This window comes from Melozone crissalis, unplaced genomic scaffold, assembly GCF_028551555.1.
Source record: "Melozone crissalis strain CALT ecotype California unplaced genomic scaffold, PUWL_Pcris_2 ptg000107l_1, whole genome shotgun sequence".
NCBI lineage: Eukaryota > Metazoa > Chordata > Aves > Passeriformes > Passerellidae > Melozone > Melozone crissalis.
Genome location: NW_026535884.1, coordinates 3638881 through 3659786, shown reverse-complemented (window position 1 = coordinate 3659786; position 20906 = coordinate 3638881). Strand labels below are relative to the sequence as shown.

The window sequence follows — 20906 nt, the reverse complement described above, 5'->3', positions numbered from 1 at the left end:
AGGTTTCATTGACATTTAAATATATTTCTATATGAATGTCTCACAGAACAAAAAAATAAAGTCTTTTCATCACAAGTACTGCAGCATTAAAATAAACACTTACCAAAATAAACAATGAGTGATATACATATATATATTTGAATGTGTAGACTATAGAGTGAATCATATTGTCGCTTTTTAAGTCACAAAAGCACAATATAAATACGGAATTTCCTGTGAACTCTTGTCCCTGTTGTAATAAAAATACATTCTTTACAGTTAAAGTAAAACTAGTGCAAGTCCGTGGGCCGTGCCAGCTCCATCATTTACAGGGCACTTCGTACTTGAAGATGACGCTGAAGATTTTGCCCCCGAGGCGGTCGGCGAGCCACGAGTTCTTGATGACGGCCAGCTTGAGGCTCTCACACCTGAGCACGGCGTAGTAGTTGGTGTGGATGGCCCTGCCCATGCCCTCGATGACCACCAGGTCCGTCTGCCGCTCCCGCACCAGCACGGCCAGGCCCTGGTCCAGGCGGCTGCAACGCAGAGCGGAGGCACTGAGGCCACACCATGGCCACACTCTGGTCACATCTCAGCCAACCTTAGCTCCACCTGCAGCCACACCATGGCCACCACTGCGGCCACACCTCAGCCACACCTCAGCTCCACCAACAGCCACACCTCAACCACACCTTAGCTCCAACTACAGCCACACCATGGCCACCACTGCGGCCACACCTGCAGCCACACCTTAGCTCCACCTGCAGCCACACCATGGCCACCACACCTCAGCCACACCTCAGCTCCACCAACAGCCACACCTTAGCTCCAACTACAGCCACACCATGGCCACATCTGCAGCCACATCTGCAGCCACACCTTAGCTCCATCTGCAGCCACACCACGGCCGCACTTGGTCACATCTCAGCCAACCTTAGCTCCAACTACAGCCACACCATGGCCAGCACTGCGGCCACACCTGCAGCCACACTTTTGCTCTATCTGCAGCCACATCTTAGCTCCACCTGCAGCCACACCATGGCCACACCTGCAGTCACACCTCAGCTCCATCTGCAGCCTCACTGCAGCCACACCTTAACTCCACCTGCAGCCATACCATGGTCACACGGCAGCCACCCCTTGGCCACCACTGCAGTCACACTTTGGTCACACCTCAGCCACACCCCAGCTCCATCTGCAGCCTCACCACGGCCACACCTCAGCCACCACTGCAGCCACACTTTGGTCACACTCCAGCTCCATCTGCAGCCCCACTATGGCCACACCTTAGCTCAACCTACAGCCACACCATGGCCACACTGTGGCCACCACCACAGCCACACTTTGGCTCCACCTGCAGCCACACCACAGCCACACCTGCAGCTGCACCCCAGAGCTGCCCTGAGCTGCCCACTGGGATTCTCCATGGAGTTTCTGGTGCCCACAAACAGCGGCCCCTGAAAGCCAAGGGGATTGACTGAAATGTTGTTTAGATGCACCCAAGTTGGGATTTTGGATTCTGGATAGAGGAACTGATCAGAAAAGGTTAAACAAGGTGAAATGGTGCTTCTGTCCCAGGGGTTTGGCCACCTGCAGTATCTGGCACCAGCCATAACCAGAGCTCCTGACCCAGCTGTGTCCGGCACAGACACCTCACCAAGGGCTGTAAGGCCTGAGCAGTGTCACAGCTCTGTAAACCCACACTAAGCACCTCCTGATGGGTGTGCAGAAATGATTCCCAGTGGGAAGGGTGCCTGGGATGCTCCACAGCCAAACCTCTGACCATCCTGCAGCTGAGGGACACCAATCACACAGTGGGGCTTTGCCCACGTACCTCAGATCCAAGCATGGAGAACTGGAGCCCGTCTGAACCAACAGCAGCTTCTCATCCCTCAGTGCAGAGCTGTTTAAAAAGACAAAAATATTAAACAGCTGCTTCAGCAGGACCTTGCACATCTGGGAATAAGCCAGAGAAGCAGGAATATCAAACCCTCTTTTATAAAGGCTTCCTTTGCTGCAGGGACCTCACCAGGAAACACAATGTTTCCTTGAGCATCCTCTCCTGGGGACACTCTGTGTGTGACAAACATGGCTTTGCCTCTATTAACACAGAAAATTCCTGGCAGAGCAGCTGGAGTGCTTGTCAGGGGAAGACACAACAAGAAATGTAACCACGGGCGCGCCAGAAAGACCCAATTTCTAAATTTTTCACTTTAACGAAAGCAAACGCTCTGCCTTGGGCTGAGGCTGGAGTTTGAGAGAGATGCAAAGCCAGGCTGGGCTGCCCCCAGGGACGGTGACAGGGACAGGGGTGCTGCTTACTGGATCACGGGGTCCATGGCCGCGATGCGCTCGGTCACGATCAGGGACTCGCTGTAGGTGACGTCGTTGAGGGCAGGGCCAGAGTTACAGGCCAGAATCACCTGGGGGAGGTCACACAGTCAGGCTCTGGCATTCCAGGTGCTTGGATCATTCCCAGTTTGGCAGAGGAGTGTCCTGCTGGTGGGCAGTGACACCTGCCAGCAGTTACCAAAAGTCCAGAGGAATTGGCAGGGAGAAGCACTCACCTCTGTCCCTCTAGAAAGGAGCTCTCGGACAAAAGGAAAGACTCCTAAAATTATGTCTATCCCACTGTTATCTGCGAAAATTAAGGCACATTTATGAGGGGGACCATCCTGCAAGAGAAAACCAATGCATTCAGGATGGAGCACCACTCACCTCAGGGCAGTTTGTTATTCACAGCTACTCCTCCCACATTTTATAGCCTCAAACACCTGAGCCTTGGGGTCTGGATTGCAGCAAACCCCCAGCACACAAACAGGAGGAATGGGGCTCCCTGATGGTGCCTTTGCACAGGGTTTAAACAGTTCCTGTTTTAAAATACCCCTCAAGCTCCTGTGCTGTGTTTGAGACAGGGCTCTCAAACTCCAGCAGTAAAACCTCCACCTGCCAACTCAAGCGAGGCCTAACTCCAGAGCCAGGCTTTGATCCTGAACGTGCTGGGTGCCAGCTGGACCTACCTTGGAGGGTGTTTTAAGCCAGCCTGGTGCTGGCTGCACAGCATTCCCTTCTGCCAGGAAAGGGCAGCATGGACTGTGGGGGCAGTGACATCCTAAAATGAAAAGATAGTGCCTATTCTCCATTAACCTCTTCATTTGTTCTCAACCTGGTGTTATGAAACTTAGTTCACTCCAGTTCAGACCAGCAGAAGAACTGAAAAATGCTGAATTCCTAATAAAAACTGACAGGACAGTGCCTGTAGTTCCCTAATTATCCCTGTTACACAAGATTAGCTGGTGCTTTGTTTTAGGATGGAGCATGTAATGATTTGCTATAGTCTGCTCATCCCCAACCTTTAAATGCCATTTTCAACAGAGAGATTTACACAGAGACACAAAAGCTTTTTAATTAATCTTAATTAAATGGTAAAAGAGATCACATGGGAAAAAAGAAAAAAAACCCTTTCCTAATTGGTAAGTTCATTAATTCCATCAAGCTCCTACATTAATGCCAGTTTTAGCTTGGCTACTCAGGGGGAGGAACAACTCAAACACTACATTTGGCCCCAGGGTTTTAAATTCAGGGCTCTGGGTGTATGGAAATAAGAGCCCTGATAGGGAGGGGAGGCTCTGGAGCTCCAGTGGGAATTCAGGGAAGTAACCACATTTTTAATTCCTTTATTCCTGTCTTTATGGGGAATTACTGGGATTTGTTTTGGGCTGTCTGAACAGAGCTCTGCTCAAACCCCACAAGTACCAAGGTGATTTGATGATTAAGGGGGTTAATTAGTGGGTTTAGGGCCACCCAGGGTCGTACCTTCAGTCGCTCCAGCCACTGGCTGTAGGAATCTTCCAACCAGGGACGTTCTGTGGCACAGACAGAGCAGTGTCAGCATTTCTTATCAGCAGCCACTCACTCTTATCAGCAGTCACTCTGCACATGGTACAAGCAGGAGGCTCATGCTGCACTCACTGAAGCATTGAAACATTTGAGCTCAGGTTTCCAAAGTTAAATGTGTGGTCTGGCAGAGTTCCTGAGCTCTCTGTTATGGGAATGGCTCCATGACAGGAGGCCTGAAGTGGAATTTTCACACTAAAGCTCTGTGTGAGTGGTGTGAGCTGGGTGTGAACCCCACAGGACTCTGTTCCCTGGCAGGGACACAGCAGTGAGTGCCCATCTCTGTGTTTAAGGAGAGAGTCTGAAGGTTTAATTAAAACTCTGCATTTATATAACCCTAAACAAGCCCGAATGATTTTTTGAACCCCACTCCATTCCCTCATTAACATCCAACCACCAGCAGGGATCTCCCCTTACCTTGGAGCTTTGACTTGGCTTCTTCAAACCCAAACTGTGGCTCAGACTCCAGAACACTGGGACAGGAGAGAGACAAAGGGCACAGCTCAACACCTCCACCTCACACCAGTGGAATTCAAACATTTCTTTAGCTGGGGCCCAGCAATTTTACTGCCCTGCTTGTACTGGGGGTGGCTGTGGGTCCCAAAACTGGGAAATGTATTTTGTGATCATGTTAAAAAGAAAAGGCTCATCAGGAATTAAATCAGAGTTCTGATGCTAAAAGAAAACAGCCTCAGCAATGTACAGAGGTTTGCAGGCAGTAGGATACAGGCAAAAAAGACATTTTGGGGTCTGCAAACCACCATGAAATGTAATGACTTAAACCAGCTGCAGGCTGTAACAGTGGTGATGGGGAGATTGAGGAACTTTTGAGGAATTTTTTACATTCTGTAGCTTAGAGGGTGCTGTTAAAGGATGTAACACCTACTCTGAGACTGCCTTTGCTCCCCAGTCAAAGACATTCCCTGCCAGGAGTCCTTTCACCAGTGCAAACTGCCTCTCCTCCCAGCCCAGGGAGTCCAGGGACTCGATCACACTCTGGAAACACTTCAAGGCTATTCCATTTTCTTTCTGCTTTACCTGTAAAACAGACAGAAAACACTGGATTTACACACCAACATTTCTTACCCAGCTTTGGTTGTCTCAAGGCCACTTTTAAACATCTCCTCTGTGTTCACGGCCTCTCATGGACCAACCAATTATTGTCAGTGTGCTTAGGAGCAAGGAAAAACTTTCCTGGATTCTCACAAAAAGTGTCACGAGTGCCAGATATGATCTATAGCCCAAGAATTCCTTTTCTTAGCAAGTTAGAGGTGCAACAGACCTTGAGCAGATTGGGAAATGGGAGAGTGGCCACACAAAACCCTTGTGGCAGTAAAATGATGCATCAACCCCAGGAAACCATCACCAGCAGTCCCACAAAATCTGAAGGGTGTTTATCTATTTTTCTTTTGAATCATCCCAAATTCTCAGCAGCTCTGAGGTTTTTTTCCCTTCTGTGTCTCCAGTGAGATCAGTGTTACAGAATGAGGTCCCTTAGAAAATTTAAAATGATTCTGGGTACCAAAATATTGTTCTGGCAGTAAACTTGTCTGAATTACAAGAAGCAAACAGAAGCAAAAGCCACCTCCCTTTTATCCCTTTCTCAGAGTGAAGGTAGCACCTGACAGTGCAGCCAGGGAGAACTTTCTCTGTATTTTGCACAAATATGTCAACAGTCAGGAAAAGAGTCTTGGATCAGCCACCAGCACTGTTGTTATTTATATGTCACACAAACAAGTGGAGAGGAATGGACATACAGAAAGTTGTTTTTTGAGAAATAATGACTCGAATGTCCTTTCCCCAATCATTTCATGTCACAGAACAAAACACAGAGAGAAAACAGCTGCATAGGGGTAATGAATGGAAAAGTGTCTTGAACTCACCTTGGAATAGGGGTCTGGAAAACTGAACTCGTTCAAACAGTGTTCCCTTGTATCCAAGAGACTTCTGACTGTTAAGGTACCATATGCACTTTAAAAAGGGAGAAAGGGGGGAAAACAAATCAATTACTTCAAATAGAAAAAGTTCTTTTTCCCTCTGTTTCCACTGTAAGTCACAGCCCCTCACATGAAGCTGAAAGTCCCAGGTGCTAAACCCTGGTTTTACCATAAGATTATTGAATCTACAATTAAGATTATTTATTGTAGATTCAATAATCTTAAATCTACAATAAGATTATTTAAATACAGGGAGGGAGAATGTTCAGATTTAACTTGCTGCTATTTTTAATAACCACATACAAATTTTTAATAACAATTTTTCTGCCAAGATGGAGTTGAGCAGAGAAATTTTAAGACATGAAATCCAAAATCTCTGTGCCGAGGATGTTTGGCACATCTGAGCCTTCAGCCTGCTTGCCTTTGTTTGCTCTGCTTCACAACCTGGTTAGCTTTTGGTGGGCTTTCAGTGCTCAAAAGAAGCAGCAAGTAATGCAAAAAGGAAAATAAAAACTTACAAGGGCTGCTGCCTGAGTGTCTGGAGCTTATTCCAGTATTTCTGGCGGAATTTCTCAGCTCTCTCCTGTGCATCCACAGAGTCTGGCTGGCTGGCTGCAGCTCGCTTTGCCACCTGGCAGAGGAGAGAGGCAACACTTTTGGAGTTACCAAATTAACTCTTCTTCCTGGAATTGATGTGAAGTTCAGTCTGAGCAATAACCCCTCCATCTGCCTGCCTGTTCTGTGCCTGCTCCCTCCCACACAGCACCTCCCAGCTCCCTGCATTCCAAACAGTGAATAACAATTTTAATGGCTCTTTTCATCCCAAAAGAGTTAAAGTTTGATTTCCAGACTGTACTGTCAGAAATTAAGCACAAGTTCTAACTACTTAGAGGAGGGGAAAAAATGTAACAATGCTCATACACTAAAGCAGAAGCAGAAATTTAATGGTGCACATCGACCCCTTGTGTTCTCTTTTTGTTTACTCCAGTGAACTGCCTGAATCAGCTTCAGAGCAGGAAAAAATAATTTATAATTTGTGTCTGGTTCAATTGTGCCCTTCCCATGGAAAAGTGTCTGTGAGGCAGCAGGACTGCTCCCAGAGGAGGAACAACCCAAGGATCTGTGGCCTTAGGTTGTGTAACTGTCCTGCTTCAGCTCTGTACAGAGAGGTCTAAGTGCCATTGAAGAGAGAAATGCTTTGAAAACACCTTTCAGGAGCTAAAAAAAAAGCACCACAAAAGAACATTTCTGCCTTTGAAGGGGTCAAGCCCTTCCTTAAGGGACTGGGACAATGCCAGGTGCCTCTGTCACAGGGAAAGAGGGGCTGGCCTTCCAGAGGGGTGCCACAGCAGGAACATTTTCCAGGACAAACATGCTGCTCCACAGAAGATTTGTTTCCTAAATAGCTGTGTCACTCACACAGGACTGCTCTGTGACACTCACCCCATCCAGTGCCTCCTCAAAGCAGGTGAGCCAGTATTTTCTGGCCATGGCATCATCTGTGAGGTCAACAGTGTCTGGGATATAGGTGGAGGGGTCTTTCAGCAGTGGCAGGTTAACAAGAGGTCTCTCCAATCTGTCCATTTCCAGCATGTCAAACTAGGGGAGAAATGAAAGAGATGGAAATTAATTCATAATGAATTAAATTAGCACAAGGGCTGCAGAAGTCCAGCCACTGTAAAGACTGACAGATTTACAGATAATTATAGGTCATCATAAATAATCCAGTTCCCTCTGTGGATTATTTTATCCATGCCCACCCTAGAGACAGAAATTCCAGTGTGAAAATAATCCACTGTGGAATCAGAACTGCTGTACTGTCAGTGACTTTAAGAGATGACTGGGCTTGTGCTTTTCTGTCCAATCTTGTATTTTTCTTCTCACAGGAAGCAAATTAACACTGCTTAAAGATGGTTGAACATGACATTCCAAATTCTGAGCTATTTCAGCTGCAGCAAAATCCAGCTGAGACACAAACATTCCCCCAGCTTTGGTGAAGAGAACAAGACAAAACAGCAGCCAGTCTGTATTGCAGTGACTTGTGAGGGTTCCTCAGGGTGAGAGAGATGGATGAGAATCTTGGTTCATGATCAGAAGGCTGGATTTATTAATATATGATATATAATACATTATGACTATACTAATAGGAATAGAGAGAAAAGTTGCAGAAGCTGCTAAGCTCAGAATAGAATAGAATCTAAAAACAAGAGAGCTCTCTGTGAATCTGCTCCAGAGCTTGGTCCTGTGATTGGCCCTTAATTGTAAACATGGAACATGAGCCAATCACAGGTGCACCTATTGCACTCCACATCAGCAGATAATAATTGTTTACATTTTTCTTCTGGGGCCTCAGCTTCCCAGAAAGGACAAACCCTAAAAGAAAGGATTTTTATGAAAAGATGTCTGTGACAAGTCTGTTTCATGAAACATTCCATCCAGCACCACACAGGACAGGGGACAACACCACACCAACAGCACACTGGGCACTTCTCTGGGAAGCAGGAGAACGATCAGCCATGTCCAGGTGAGCAGTGCTGAGAGAACACACACAGGGCAAGGAAAGACAGCACATACTGTACCACTGCGTGTTCTCTGCAAGGGGGAAACATCAGGGGATGTGCTCATGAGCCCAGAACTCCCAGCATAATTCTCTCCCCAGCTGTACTGGTTTGGATCTAGAAAAGAGAAAGACACAGACACACATAATCTGAAAATAAAACTGAGAATAGTGCTGTGAGTGAGTCTAGAGCCAGCATCCCTCTGAGCAGCTGCTGCACTACACAAGCCAGCTCCCCTTGTCTTTAAAAGCAAACAGAATTTTTCCCTCTAACCCCCAAGAGATGTTTCAACCACTCAATGAATTACCTGCTCCAAGGAGCTTCAACCTGAATGAGACAAGAGACAATTTAAGCTCTAAAATCATTATTTTTAACCCCATTTCCTTGTCATTAATCAGCATGCCTTCAAAGCACTATCACTGAGCATTTATTTCTAAATCTAGATCCATTATTAACAAAATAGTATTACAGAACTCCCAAAGCACAATGTAAGCTTCAGAGAAACACTAAAGTTATTTCCAGATTTGCTTTATTTGAGGAAAGTTTAATGAGCTCAGATGTACAGTTCATGCTGCAGAAGCAATGTCTTTAATTCCTCAGTAGCTGCTTCCTTGCCCAGCTCTGTGAAATGGGCAGGAAAAGAATTCCACATCCATTTTTTGGAGGTGTGTTTGGTATTTGCTGAGCTAAGGACCATCAGTGGCTGTGCCACTGTGACCAATGTACTGCCTGCCTTGCCAGTACACCCACAGGGGAAAAGGAAAACTGAACAGGCAGAATTCCACCAAAGCAGCCTGGATCCAAGGGATGTGGACAGAAGGGTCTCCTCTGGGAGGCTTTTCACTCTCAGACAAACAGTTTGGAGATGCTGGTCTTCCTCAGCACATTAAAGGAATTCAGAAGTGGCCTCTTAAAGAGGGGGAGGTTCTCCAAACCCACATTTCTCCAGCTGGATTTAGAGCTGTGACTGCTCTTTGTAGAAGTGCAGAGAAGAGAAAGGCCCAGTCCTGCTGTCCTCTCAAGGGTGAGCAGGAAATCCAGTGAGAAATTAAGATGTCCCTGCCAGAATGTATCAAACCAAAGCCCAGCATCTGTGTTTATTAGTGCCAAATGGATTTATTTAGGCAACAGCTTACATGCAGCCTCTTAAGAGAAACTTGGACAGTACACTGACATTTCAGAACACAGCATATACAGAACAGAGCAGTGCTGTACTTACTGTCTTGTTCAGCTCCTTTTAAAAATGCCCCAATGGCTCCCAGGTAGCCTTCATGTCTCAGGAACAATGCCTGAACCTCTCCCTGCCACAATATGAAACATTGCAATTGGATGGTCCCTGAGGGCTAACAGGCACTTCTTTGTCACTAGTTTCACACTTTAATTTAATAGAAACAACTAGAAGATGGTAATAGTCATTTGTGCTACATTCTCACACATTCAGCAATTTTTAATGGTGCTTCTGGAGCAGCTCAGGGAGGAACTGCTCACACACCTCATCCCCCAGTTATCACCCAGCTGGAAAACACCCATGCACCAGTGGTGTGAGGTCTATGGCCTTCCCTGGAACATCAATCCATGAATATTCAACTCCTCTTGCTTCAAACAGGCTGGAAATGGGATTGCCAAGGTGAGTGTGTGCCACCTTTGGGACGCTGCTCCTCGTGTTTATTTTATTGCACTGCTCTTCAACACCACACAGACACCGGGTACTACCCACAGGCAAGCATTCCCCCATCAAATAATCCAATTATTAATGCAAAATACAGGAATGCTGGGGAGGAGAGGGCTCCATCCTCACAGCAGGGCCCCTCAGCTTTCTCAGGCTGGGTTAGACGTGGCCTTTTCCAAGGAATTCCTTTTCCAAGGAATTCAGCAGTGACTGGGGAACAGCAGCTCCAGCTCACAGGGAGATCTGCATTTCAATCCCTGGCAAAGTGTCTCTTACCACAACCTAAAGCTGCAGTTTTGCAATGGCTTTCTTGGAACAGAAAGGGACAACAGTGGTGAAATAAAGAGGGGAAAAGGCAGCACACAGGAGTCTCTTGCATAAAGCACTGAGATGAGAAAAAATTGCTGTCATCTACTCCATAAAATTCCCAAAGTGCAGGACTAATCTACCTGTAACAACCATTAACAAGCTTGTGGATTGGACCTTTCTCCTAGTCCAAAATCTTCAGTATTTTCCACAGCTTCAAAACCTGCAAAGAACTTCAGCTTGGTTGGTTTGAGGTTTGATTTTCTCTTTAGTAACAAAACCCCTCTGATGCCAAGTGCCTCAGCACAACAACCCCACACTGCATGGCCTGGGGGAAAGATGCAAATCAGCAAGAGGAATTGAATAATGATGGTGACTATCTAAGAACACAGTGGAAACTCATTACTTGGAGCTACAAGACAGATTGTCAGTCAAAAAATAATAATAAAAAGAGAAAGAGGGAGAGAGAAAAAGGGCCAGACACAACTCCCAGACATTTCACATTGATTTCACCCCTCCCACAACACATCCCTGCCTTACCTACCTAAGGAGCAGCACTCTAAGCTTACTTCATGTACAAATTCATTTATTAAGGTATCCCAACAGCCTAGAAAAACACCTAAAATGTGATTTTGCTGTGGGGAAGCCTGTGTTTTCCTTACCTTGGAGAAGAAGTTGATGCTGTAGGTGATTGTGCGCATGGTGACGGGGTGGCCCCGGATAAAAAACCCTCCAAAATAAATTTTATCCAGGTTGTGCAGTTTGGCATGCAGGCAGGCCAGCTGGCCAATGTCATTGCTGATCATGTGCAGCAAACTTTTGGCCATATCTTCTTTGGAAAACTCTGGAAGGCAAAGGAGAGTAAAGCAAATGTGAGGAAGCTCTGCAGTGGACTGTGCTTTTCTAACTGAACCTGCAGCTGGGGAAAGAAAAATCCAGGGTTGGAGCAGTTTTCTTTATGTGTGGAGAAGAAAATAAAAATCTCACATATATAATGTACTTCTAACAAGGAGCAGTGTGATTTGATTTTTAAAAAGCCCTCACTAAGCCTATGTGAAATATTTCTTGAAAAGAAACTTCTGGATGGCAGGAATCCATTTCTTCTCTCTAGCAATCATGAGTGAGGGTTCATCCATCCCTCCTGGCCTGAAATCACTGCAAGTATTTCATTAAGATACTGCAAATTGTAATAAATCACTGCCAAAGGGCCTTTCTGCAGCCCAGAAAGCCACATCTATTTCCCACAGGAATGAATTAACCCCAGGCTAACCAGACAGCTATTTTTAAATTTTCCCTTGGCTTAGGCGATCCCAGATTGAAAATTTAAATGTCTGCTTAGAAAGCAGTACTGAATAATACTTTAAATCAATATTGTGCAGGCAAACCACAAGATCATGAAAGAAGCTGGCGATTATTTTCAGCTCTATTTGTTAGATCAGGATAAAGTGAATTCCCAAAAGCCAGAGGAGATGTTTGGGGAGATCTTTTTTGATCCCAGTACCTTTGTCTGCTGTGGTGGACTTCCCAAAGCTGCTGGCAATGAGATTCCCACTGAGCCCCAGGGTCTGGTAGGCACCTCCATACACATCCTTCACCAGCATGTCCACGTTGGTGTGCTGGCCCTTCGAGGCCAGCTGCAGCAGTTCATCAAATTTCTGAGGGTGAGAAGCACAGGCAAATTTACAGGAAAATCTCTGACCTGAGCCAGAGCTCTGCAGCATCTTCACTGCCCAAAACCAGCCTTAGAATGAACCCTGCCAGCCAAAGACAGGGTTCTAATTACAAGGAATGTAATTGTTTCTAATTACAAGGATGTATCCACAGTGATCAAACACACAGATCTCAAGTGGAGCTCCTTTAAAGATGAAAACCACAATCAACCTTTCTTATTTGCAGGTATTTTCTTGAATTTCCCCTGAAGACTAGGGTGGGTCAGCACATATAAAACAGTCAGAAGCCTCAGGGCATCCCTTATCTTGGAATTCAGAAACACAGGAACTAAGAGGAAACAGAATTTTGTCTTCCTGGAGCACATTAAAAAAGAAGTTTGAGAAAAAAGTCTCAGTGTGCCTTTACTGTCCCTGAAATTAAACTTGCAGGCAAGCTCCATTATGCCAATACTTAATTTATAACCCTGTTAACTTGAATTTCTTCTACAAAAGCAAGAGAGAATTGAGAGCAGGCACTGTCATGGTCTAAGATCTCTTCTTTAGGAGCATCAACCCAAAAGCCCAGCCCAGGCTGTGCCCTCCCTTTGACATTTTCCTGTCTGGTGCATTTGTAACTCAAGCTTTTCCCACACTGCTGACATTTAGGACACTCCTTTAAGCCAGGTGGCTCTTTGGGAAGCCCAGCATGAGCAGGACTAAGCCAGGCCTTGCTCATCAGCCCAGGATTTAAATTTGAATTGGCAACCAAAGAACCAACCATGAGGCAAAATTTCTCCTCTCAGCTCCCAGACATTTTGCAGCAATTCTGTGCTCCCTGTTTTCTTCTGCAGACAGTATTGCAGGAACTGGGTTGGCATTTTAAATTGAAAAGAAATAAAAAATTACTTTGGAGAGGCTCTTGTCCATCACTTGTCCTTGATTGCTTTTAGTCACAATAAGCATCTTCTAATTCTTGTCCCTATATTCCACCAGTATCTTCTTTTCATGTAAAACTTCCTTTTATGCATCAGAAGTGTCAAAAATATGAACACAAGCCCAGGACTGAGCCTTCTTACCTAATAATTAAGCATTTCAGGCTTCCTCCCAGCATTTAATTTAATCTCATCCCCATTAAAAGAGACACTTGGGTACCTTTGTTTTGGTGAGCAGAGCTCCCAGACCCCAGAAGGTTCCACCTCCAATTGAGCTGCCCCCAATCCATTCAAATTTGTCTTCTGATTCTACCTGTGAGTCAAAAAGGGCAGATTTATTCAGAAAGTCCTTTTATAATGTTGAACAGAGATTTAAATGTCAGAGTGAGTGTGCAGGGTTTTGGAGGAGTGGGATCAGTGGAGATGGAATCCTTCCACTGTGGAAGGGGCAGGTGAGAAGGGTACATTGCACATACACCAAAAGCAGTTTTGGAAATGTTTGTATTTAATTCTTGGCAAATAATGCTAAATATAGGCATTAAACTTGGTCCTTTCAACAGTGTGACAAAACAAACAAAAATCACTTTGATCTGACAGCCTTTGTCCTCATTGAGTAATCACTTCTCCAAACATCACATGAAATGTAATTTTAAAAATTAGTGAATAGAAAAGCATTCAAAACTCTGCAATTAATAGAAATAACCTAATAAACTTTAAAAAGGGCAAAATTTTATTTTTAAACCTCGCACTACCCAGGAACAAATCTGAACCAGGGAGAGGTTTCAGATCACCTTTATCACAGGTGGCCAGCACTCACCTTGACTATGGAGACCCCTGAGCCAATGTTGACCAGCAAATAAGGGAAAATGTTGGGGTGGTTGGTCTGGAAGCGGAATTCTGTGTCCGAGTCCTTCTGGTAAGCAAACACCTCGTGGGGGATGTTCCTCAGCACAAAGTTGCACCCCTTAATTAGGCAGGTCATTACATCTTCCTTATCAACTCTGAGAGGGAGGAAAAAGCCTTAAATAACTGTGCCAGCCCTCCTGATAAGGCAGTTTGGTTTTGGAGCAGGATTTTTGCACAGACTTTGCAGAGGGGAATTTTCACAGCAGCTGGCACAAGCCCAGCTCCATGGAAACATGAAACCTCCATCTGCACACGGCCTGGTGCTCCCCTCCCATGCCAGGAGTCCAGGCTGGGGTTCTGTTACACAGTAACTTTAATCATGTTGTCATTAAAAATAATCCTGTTTGCTTGTTTACACTGCTCCTTTCCTGGGCTGTGCACCCCTGCCATAAAGTAGGTCAGGAAGCTCAGCTGGAAATTAACCTCAAAAAACAATTTCCAAACATGGAATAACTGTCTGTTGCTCTTCCCCTGACTCTAATAAAGCACAAAAGGCCCCCTCAACATTTCAGCACTTGTTTAGGACAGATTCAAGGGGCTGGGAGGAGGCTACAAGTGGGATTAGCAAACACAGCAAAAGAGACTTCTCACAAGAGTAGCAGGATTCACAACAGGATATCCCCAGTGTGGGGTCTGGGAATGTGATACAAAACTTAGAGAAGATGATTGATAAGTCAGCTAACACACACTGATTTCTGTGAACTTCTGTGTCTCTGTAGGGAAATTCCTACAGGAAATATCCTGAGGCTTGTTGGAAACACAAACAAGGCACAAACTCAATTACTGCAGAATGATTTGTGTGTTCCACGGTGGAGATGCTGCTCTGGTTTGGAGCTGGGGAAAAGCTGAGTGTGTCAGAACCAAATTAAAACCTAAACCAGAGGCACCACATGAGATAAGAGGGGAAAGTGGCTCCTTATCTTGATCAATTGATCTTTAGTACAGCCAATAAGGCACTAAAGGGGGCTGGTGTGAAATAAAGAGATAACAGAGCCCATCTTATCAGGAGAAAAGTAATTTGCAAAGACAATCTAAAAGATGAGCACAGGCCCTCAGGGGCTGAGGAATCTCCTACACAGATCACAGCAGAGGTGCCTTGAAGCTCTCCCCAGTGATGTTTAATATTGGGGTAAATGAATGTTTTTCCACATTTACAGCATAGAAAGTGTGAATTTATAGGCACCATCATCTGTGGCTTTGATGGCTTTTGTCTCTGTATTGATAAGATGGCCTTTGGTGACAACTAGGCAGATTTCAGTGTAAACTTTTTAGGATTTGGTGTTTGATAATGGTGCAGGAACAGCAAATTTATGAGGCTGTAAATTTATTCATTGTTCTGCTGCAAGCCTTTGCATGAAGTCTAGGTAGGAGCTGTACAATAAATAAATGACTGTCACATGAATTCCCTCTGAGCATGCCCAGGAAAATGACAGAATTTTTGGAGTAGGTGTAAGTTAATTCCTCACAGAAGAAAAAGCAGTTCCACTTACTTCAACCCCAGTTTCTTCTCAATAAGGTCTTTGAATTTATAGGCACCACCACCTGTGGCTTTGATGACTTTTGTCTCTGTATTGACAAGATGGTCTTTGATGAAATCTAGGCAGGTTTCAATGTAAGTGTTTTCAAATTTAATGAAATGAAGTCGAGCTGTAATCTCCTCCTGGACAGATATTTCATACAAAGGTTCATTGTCTATGTCCTTAAAAAGAGAAAAGGATTTCTTAGAGAACATCAAGGTTAAATGCTGAACTACTGAACATCAATACTTGTGCTTTTCTTGCCCTTGGAACTGTGTTAATGCCATTAAACATAACACCTCAAGCTGTGGCAAAGAAGAATAAAGTTTCACAGCTCTTAATTCTCCTTAAGCTGAGATAATCAATTCTCCCATGCAGCTGACGTGCAGGAAATCCCTCTGCATGAGGAAACTTATTTCTGCACAGGAGCAGGGATTTTTAACAAAACTACCACACTTACTGTCTTATTAAATATTTATTTAATATTATAAATAAATATTTTAATCAATTAAATATAAATAATAAAACTAAATATAAATAGTACCTGGCAATACAAACACTTCTCAGAAAGTTTTATATAAGCAAGTTATTAGATGGGTTTGGATATAATTTCTGTTCTAGCCAGTCCAGAACCTCACTCCTGTGAGTCAATCCCTGATGGAATTCTCACCTTTCCAGAATGATCAAAGGATCTCACTCTTGCCACTTTATGCTGTACAGTTGAGTAATAAGCCAGCTTGGTTAATGAACCACCTGTTCATAAAAAGATGACAAGTTATGATTAATGCCTCACCTTGGAGCAAACAACAGAATTTGTGTTTATGTCAGCTCTTGGTTCTCCAGGTTTCCTCAGGTAAAGCCAGAGGAAATTAATGGGAAAGCAGAAAGAATCCTTGCAGAAAGAATTCTTTGCTGAGGAACTTCTTGGCCTGGTTAACCCCCAGAGCATCACAGGAGGGAAAAGCCCCATAAATTCAGTTTGTGCCTGGCTGATGTGGGATGAGGATGAGGAGTGGAAATTCTCAATTAGCCAGGCCAGTGCATGTACTGCTGTTATTCAAATTGTTTGGGAACTTTATGAAACCCCAAATCTGTACCAGGATTTCTCAGCTGGTTTGCCACCACTGAGCAATGCCCCTCATGTGCACAGAGTGTTTCAGAACAACACCTAAATAACATTCTCACCCTGCTTTTAGGGACAAATCTGCAAACTCCTGGCTGGCTAGAAAATGACCCTCTGTACTGAGTAATTATTTTGCAAGACTCATCTTGGCTTTGGGGTAAAGAATGCTCAGAGTGCTGTTTCTCAAGCACACAAAAGTGGAGATGTTAGCAATGTGCAAGTCTGAGCAGAGCAGCCTCATCACCCCCTTCAGGCCTCCAGTCTGCTCATGGCAATAAAACTTTCAAACTTTCAACTCTCCCCTTGAAAAAGAGTTCAACCCCTTGCCCTGTCTTTGCATCTGACCTGCAGAAGTGGATTTCTGGGGTTACACTGAATAACTTCAATGTTTTCCAGCACAGTGCTCCAGGTCTGAGGGTAACTGTGATCCACTACTGGGTTAACATTAAAGTCCTGAAAGTAAATAAAAACCTGGCAATGTTAGATCCTAAATAATGGCTAAGTTCAGTGGCACTGCACTCTGCTGCCTAATAAAAACAAAGAAATGAAGCAGCAGAGGTGAAAGACACTGTCAGCTCTTCCACAGCTCAAACATTTTTGTTAGGAAAATATTTGCAACCTGTAGGAGAAAAATAGGCAGTTTACTCCAGGAAAATCTAAGTGAGGTTAATGTAGTGACCACGGACAGACACCTACAGTAACAAAAGCAATAAAGCTCCCCTGACCTTGGATCTGATTTCAGTGTCCCAGGCAGTGCTTTGAAGTCTCTGGTAAACAAAACCCTCGGTCTGTTCTGCTAAAAGGTGAGGGCTGGCACAGTTTTTATGGCAAAGTTTCCCTCCACAGCTCCAAGCTGAGGCTCAGTGTTGGAATGTCACTTTCTTTACACCCACAATGACACAGGTGCTGCAGGAATTCCCCACCAGCCCCACGGGATGCAGAGCCATGGCTTTGCGCGTTATCCCCTTGCTCTCCCAGTTTTTAAAGACTTAAATCCATTCAGAACACCAGCTGAGACATGTAACTAGGTTTTATAACTAATCCCAGGACTCTAATTCCGAGCTGACCCGCACAAAGGGCCAGCTCCAGCTGTTATTTTCACAGGCGTGGAACCAGCAGCTCCCGAGGGGCTGAAGTGACACAACAACATTTTCTATTATGGTGTGGGTTTTATTCCCACTCTCCCTGAGTCTCCAGCACACAGAGCAGTGTTCACCTGAGCTTGCTTTTCTTTTCCCTGGCTTTTCTCGTAAAAAGTTCTGCTGATCTTGAGGCAGTAAAAAGGAAAATGTGTGAAACGGCACTTGCGGCTTAGTGGGTGTCCGCAGAACCACTGCTGATCCCTGCACGGAGGAACTGGGAGCAAGCTCAGCCTGTCCCTGCACAGTTCCCTGTGTCACCCTGACAAGTGTCACCCTGTCGTGTGTCACCCTGTCCCCCATAGGGAAATCGCCAATGTTGGCTGCTCGGATGTACGCACAGGGCAGCGCGTGGTTCGGGGGTGACTGAGGCAGCAATAACAGACCCCGACACCCTGCCCTGCCCAGGCAGTGCCACAGCCGCCGTCCCCGGCTCTTTTTGCTTTTTCCAGGCCGGTTTTGGGAGCCGGAGGAGCGCCCGCAGCATCCCGCGGGCCGCGGCCTGGGCCGGGGGGCGGCTGAGGGGCTCCGCACTCGGGCCTGGCGCACTGGGGCAGGGCCCGGCGCGCTCTGAGGGGGTGCAGCCGATGTTCCCCAGCCCCGCCGCCCCCCGGCCGGTCCGGCCGAGCCCTCCGGGCTCTCCCCCGTCCCCTCTTGGCCGCCAAGGGCAGCCCCGACCGGGCCACCCCGCCCGGCTCCCCGCAGCCCGTTACCCGCGCGGGGCCCGCCGGGATTTGTAGTGCCGCTCCTCGCCCGCGCCGCGCCGGTACCCGGCGGCAGGACTACAACTCCCGTAGTGCCCCGCGCTGCCCCCCATACCGCGCAACCCGCCGGGAGCTGTAGTGAGCCCGCGCCCACCCGCGCTGGCCCGCGTTTCGTAGGGGACTACACTTTCCAGCGTGCCTCGCGCGCGCCCGGCCCGGCCCACAGCGGGGCCCCTCACCGGGGCCGGAGCCGCCGCCCGTTCCCCGCCGCCGCCCCCTCCTCTCAGGCCTCCCCCGCCCGGTTACCGATGTCTATGGCGAAGCGCTTGGCGTTCTCCAGGTTGCGGAATATCTCGTCGGGCGGAAGGGTGATGCTCTTGTCCAGGCTGCCGTGACCGCTGCCGCGCCCGCCCCGCTCCGCCATTTTGAACGCGACCCGCTCCCTCCCTCACCCCGGCCTCATCGGCATGCAAATGTATGCGCATAAATCTGCATACGAACGAGGGGAGGCGCGGGGGAATCAGGCGGGGAGAGCGCGCTGGCCCCGCCCATCGGCGGGGGGCGTGGCCTGAGGGACTCCGTCGTGAGGGGGCGGAAAAACCGGGAGGGGACGCGGGGAGAATGGGGGCAAATATCGGGGAGGGGTCGGTGAGACCCGGGGGAGAACGGGGGTAGAACAGGGGGAGACCCCGCGGGGAACGGGGGGATACCCCGGGGAGGGGTCCCTGAGACTCCAGGGGTGGAAATTGGAAAGAAACCCTCGGCGAGGGCAAAGAGATCCCCGGGGAAAACTGAGGGGGAAAAGGGCGGAGAGACTCCCGGGGGAAATTGAAGGGGGACCTCAGGGAAGGGGCGAGGAGACCCCCGGGGACGGGGAGAGACCGATACACGGAGCAGCCCCACGCGTGTCCCCTCTAGCCAAACCCCTGAATTTTAACCTCCCGCGTGTTTCCAGGTGATTTATGACCCGGATACGTCCCCAGGAATGTGAATTTGTGCCCTGGAAAACTTTATTTAAATTAAATAAAAGTACTTTCTGTGTTTGGTGTCCCTGCCTGTCACAAGGGGTTAGAGTTAGGTGATATTTAAGGTGCCTCCCAACCAAACTGTTCCATGATTTTTTTCACCCTCGCAGTGACCTTTCTTGCTCTGAATTCCCAGAAAATTGGCTGCTCGGGCGTGCTGTTATTTTTGTCTCACATTGAGAGAGCTGGGGTTTGATATTCCCGAGCTGTGGAAAACAGCATTGCAGAGGTCCTGATGGGAAATTTGGTGTTAAATATGAATATCTCTGCTTTCACTGGAATCTGTCTCGTGTCAGTTGACCACAGGGAAACCAGCTGTAAAAACTACTTAAAAAAAAAAAAGGCTTTGTTTTGATTAAGCAGATTTTTATTTATTTTTGACCTTTAAAAGTTTCTGCAACTTCTGATGTTCAAGACAACTCTGGCACAGGTCATACATTGGTGCAGCTTGCACAGAACACATCATAACATCCTCCAAGGACAGTAACAAATTCCCATTTTCCCCTGGCAAAAGGGTACCAAAAATTAAATATAATTTATACACTCGCCTTTCATGAAAGACTTAAATAAATATTTCTTTTACAATGGACAGCACAGCTGTAACTTGCAGTCCTATAAGGACACAAAAACGAGCTCCTGCCTTTACAAAAGGCACACACACATCCTGAACCTCACAAACAGCCCTGGCTCGTGAGCAAGACATCCCGAGGAATTTCCTCTACACAGTTTTGGGATATGGTTTAACCATTCTCAGAGCATGCTCAGTACACACTATAAATATTATAGATTATACATATTATCGATGATAAATATTATAAATATTATAGAACCCCTCGTGGCGCCGTGGGAAGGCCAGATTCCCCAATGTGTCCTGTGAGACACATTCCAGGCGTGGATGCCCTGGGAGGAACAGGAAAGAGGAAAATTGGGAATTCTGACCATCCCAGGGGTTACAGCTTTCCCAGCAGAGGTACAGGGACAACCTCACAGAGGCTGTGAACAGCCAAGCCCTCCCAGCAGGAGGATCCAGCTCACATTCATTCCCTCAGAACAACTTTCTCTCCACGCCATGGGATGGCTGCGGTCCTCCTGGGCAAGGGGAGGAGAGCAATGACCTGCTCAAAAAAGGGGGAAACATTCTTCCCTACTCGTGAGAGGAGCAAGGGTGACTTGTACAGCAAGTCATGGGCTCCTCTGGAATATGAGAAAAGTCCAAAAGTCACGGAATTGGGAAATGCTGTTGCCTCCCGAGGCTGTGGCATCGCTTCAGTGCTGGAGGAAGAGGCAGAGTCCCCAAGTGCCACCTGTGACCTCCAGGAGTGGCAGTTCAGCTCCTCCATGGGATGGGGGGATGGGAATTGCAGAGGAGCCCATCGGGATTATCCTGCTGAGGGCTTCTGGAATGAGCTGCAAGGGCAGGAGAGGAGGAAATGTTACACGGAGAGATGCTTTTCCTAAAGGGAAAGGGAGTGAGAGGAATAGGGGATGGGATGAATGGGATCAATGGGATGGGATCAGTGGAATAGGATGGGATCAATGGGATGGGATAAGATGGGATGAGTGGG

General features: G+C 46.7%; 1 protein-coding gene across 1 annotated transcript; it reads right to left on the bottom strand.

Moving 5' to 3' along the window:
* Positions 1 to 3: 3 nt before the first annotated feature.
* Positions 4 to 18812, bottom strand: PANK4 (pantothenate kinase 4 (inactive)). The gene is made up of 19 exons (XM_054291971.1): positions 18623 to 18812; positions 16021 to 16103; positions 15324 to 15532; positions 13745 to 13928; positions 13148 to 13240; positions 11848 to 12001; positions 11009 to 11190; positions 9591 to 9672; positions 8388 to 8488; positions 7257 to 7412; positions 6332 to 6444; positions 5760 to 5847; positions 4763 to 4914; positions 4294 to 4349; positions 3796 to 3845; positions 2547 to 2654; positions 2302 to 2402; positions 1814 to 1882; positions 4 to 515 (listed from the first exon to the last, which is right to left on the bottom strand). The coding sequence occupies exons 1-19, from the start codon at positions 18738 to 18740 to the stop codon at positions 302 to 304; spliced, it is 2313 nt and encodes a 770-aa protein (XP_054147946.1). The 5' UTR covers positions 18741 to 18812; the 3' UTR covers positions 4 to 301.
* Positions 18813 to 20906: the final 2094 nt, after the last annotated feature.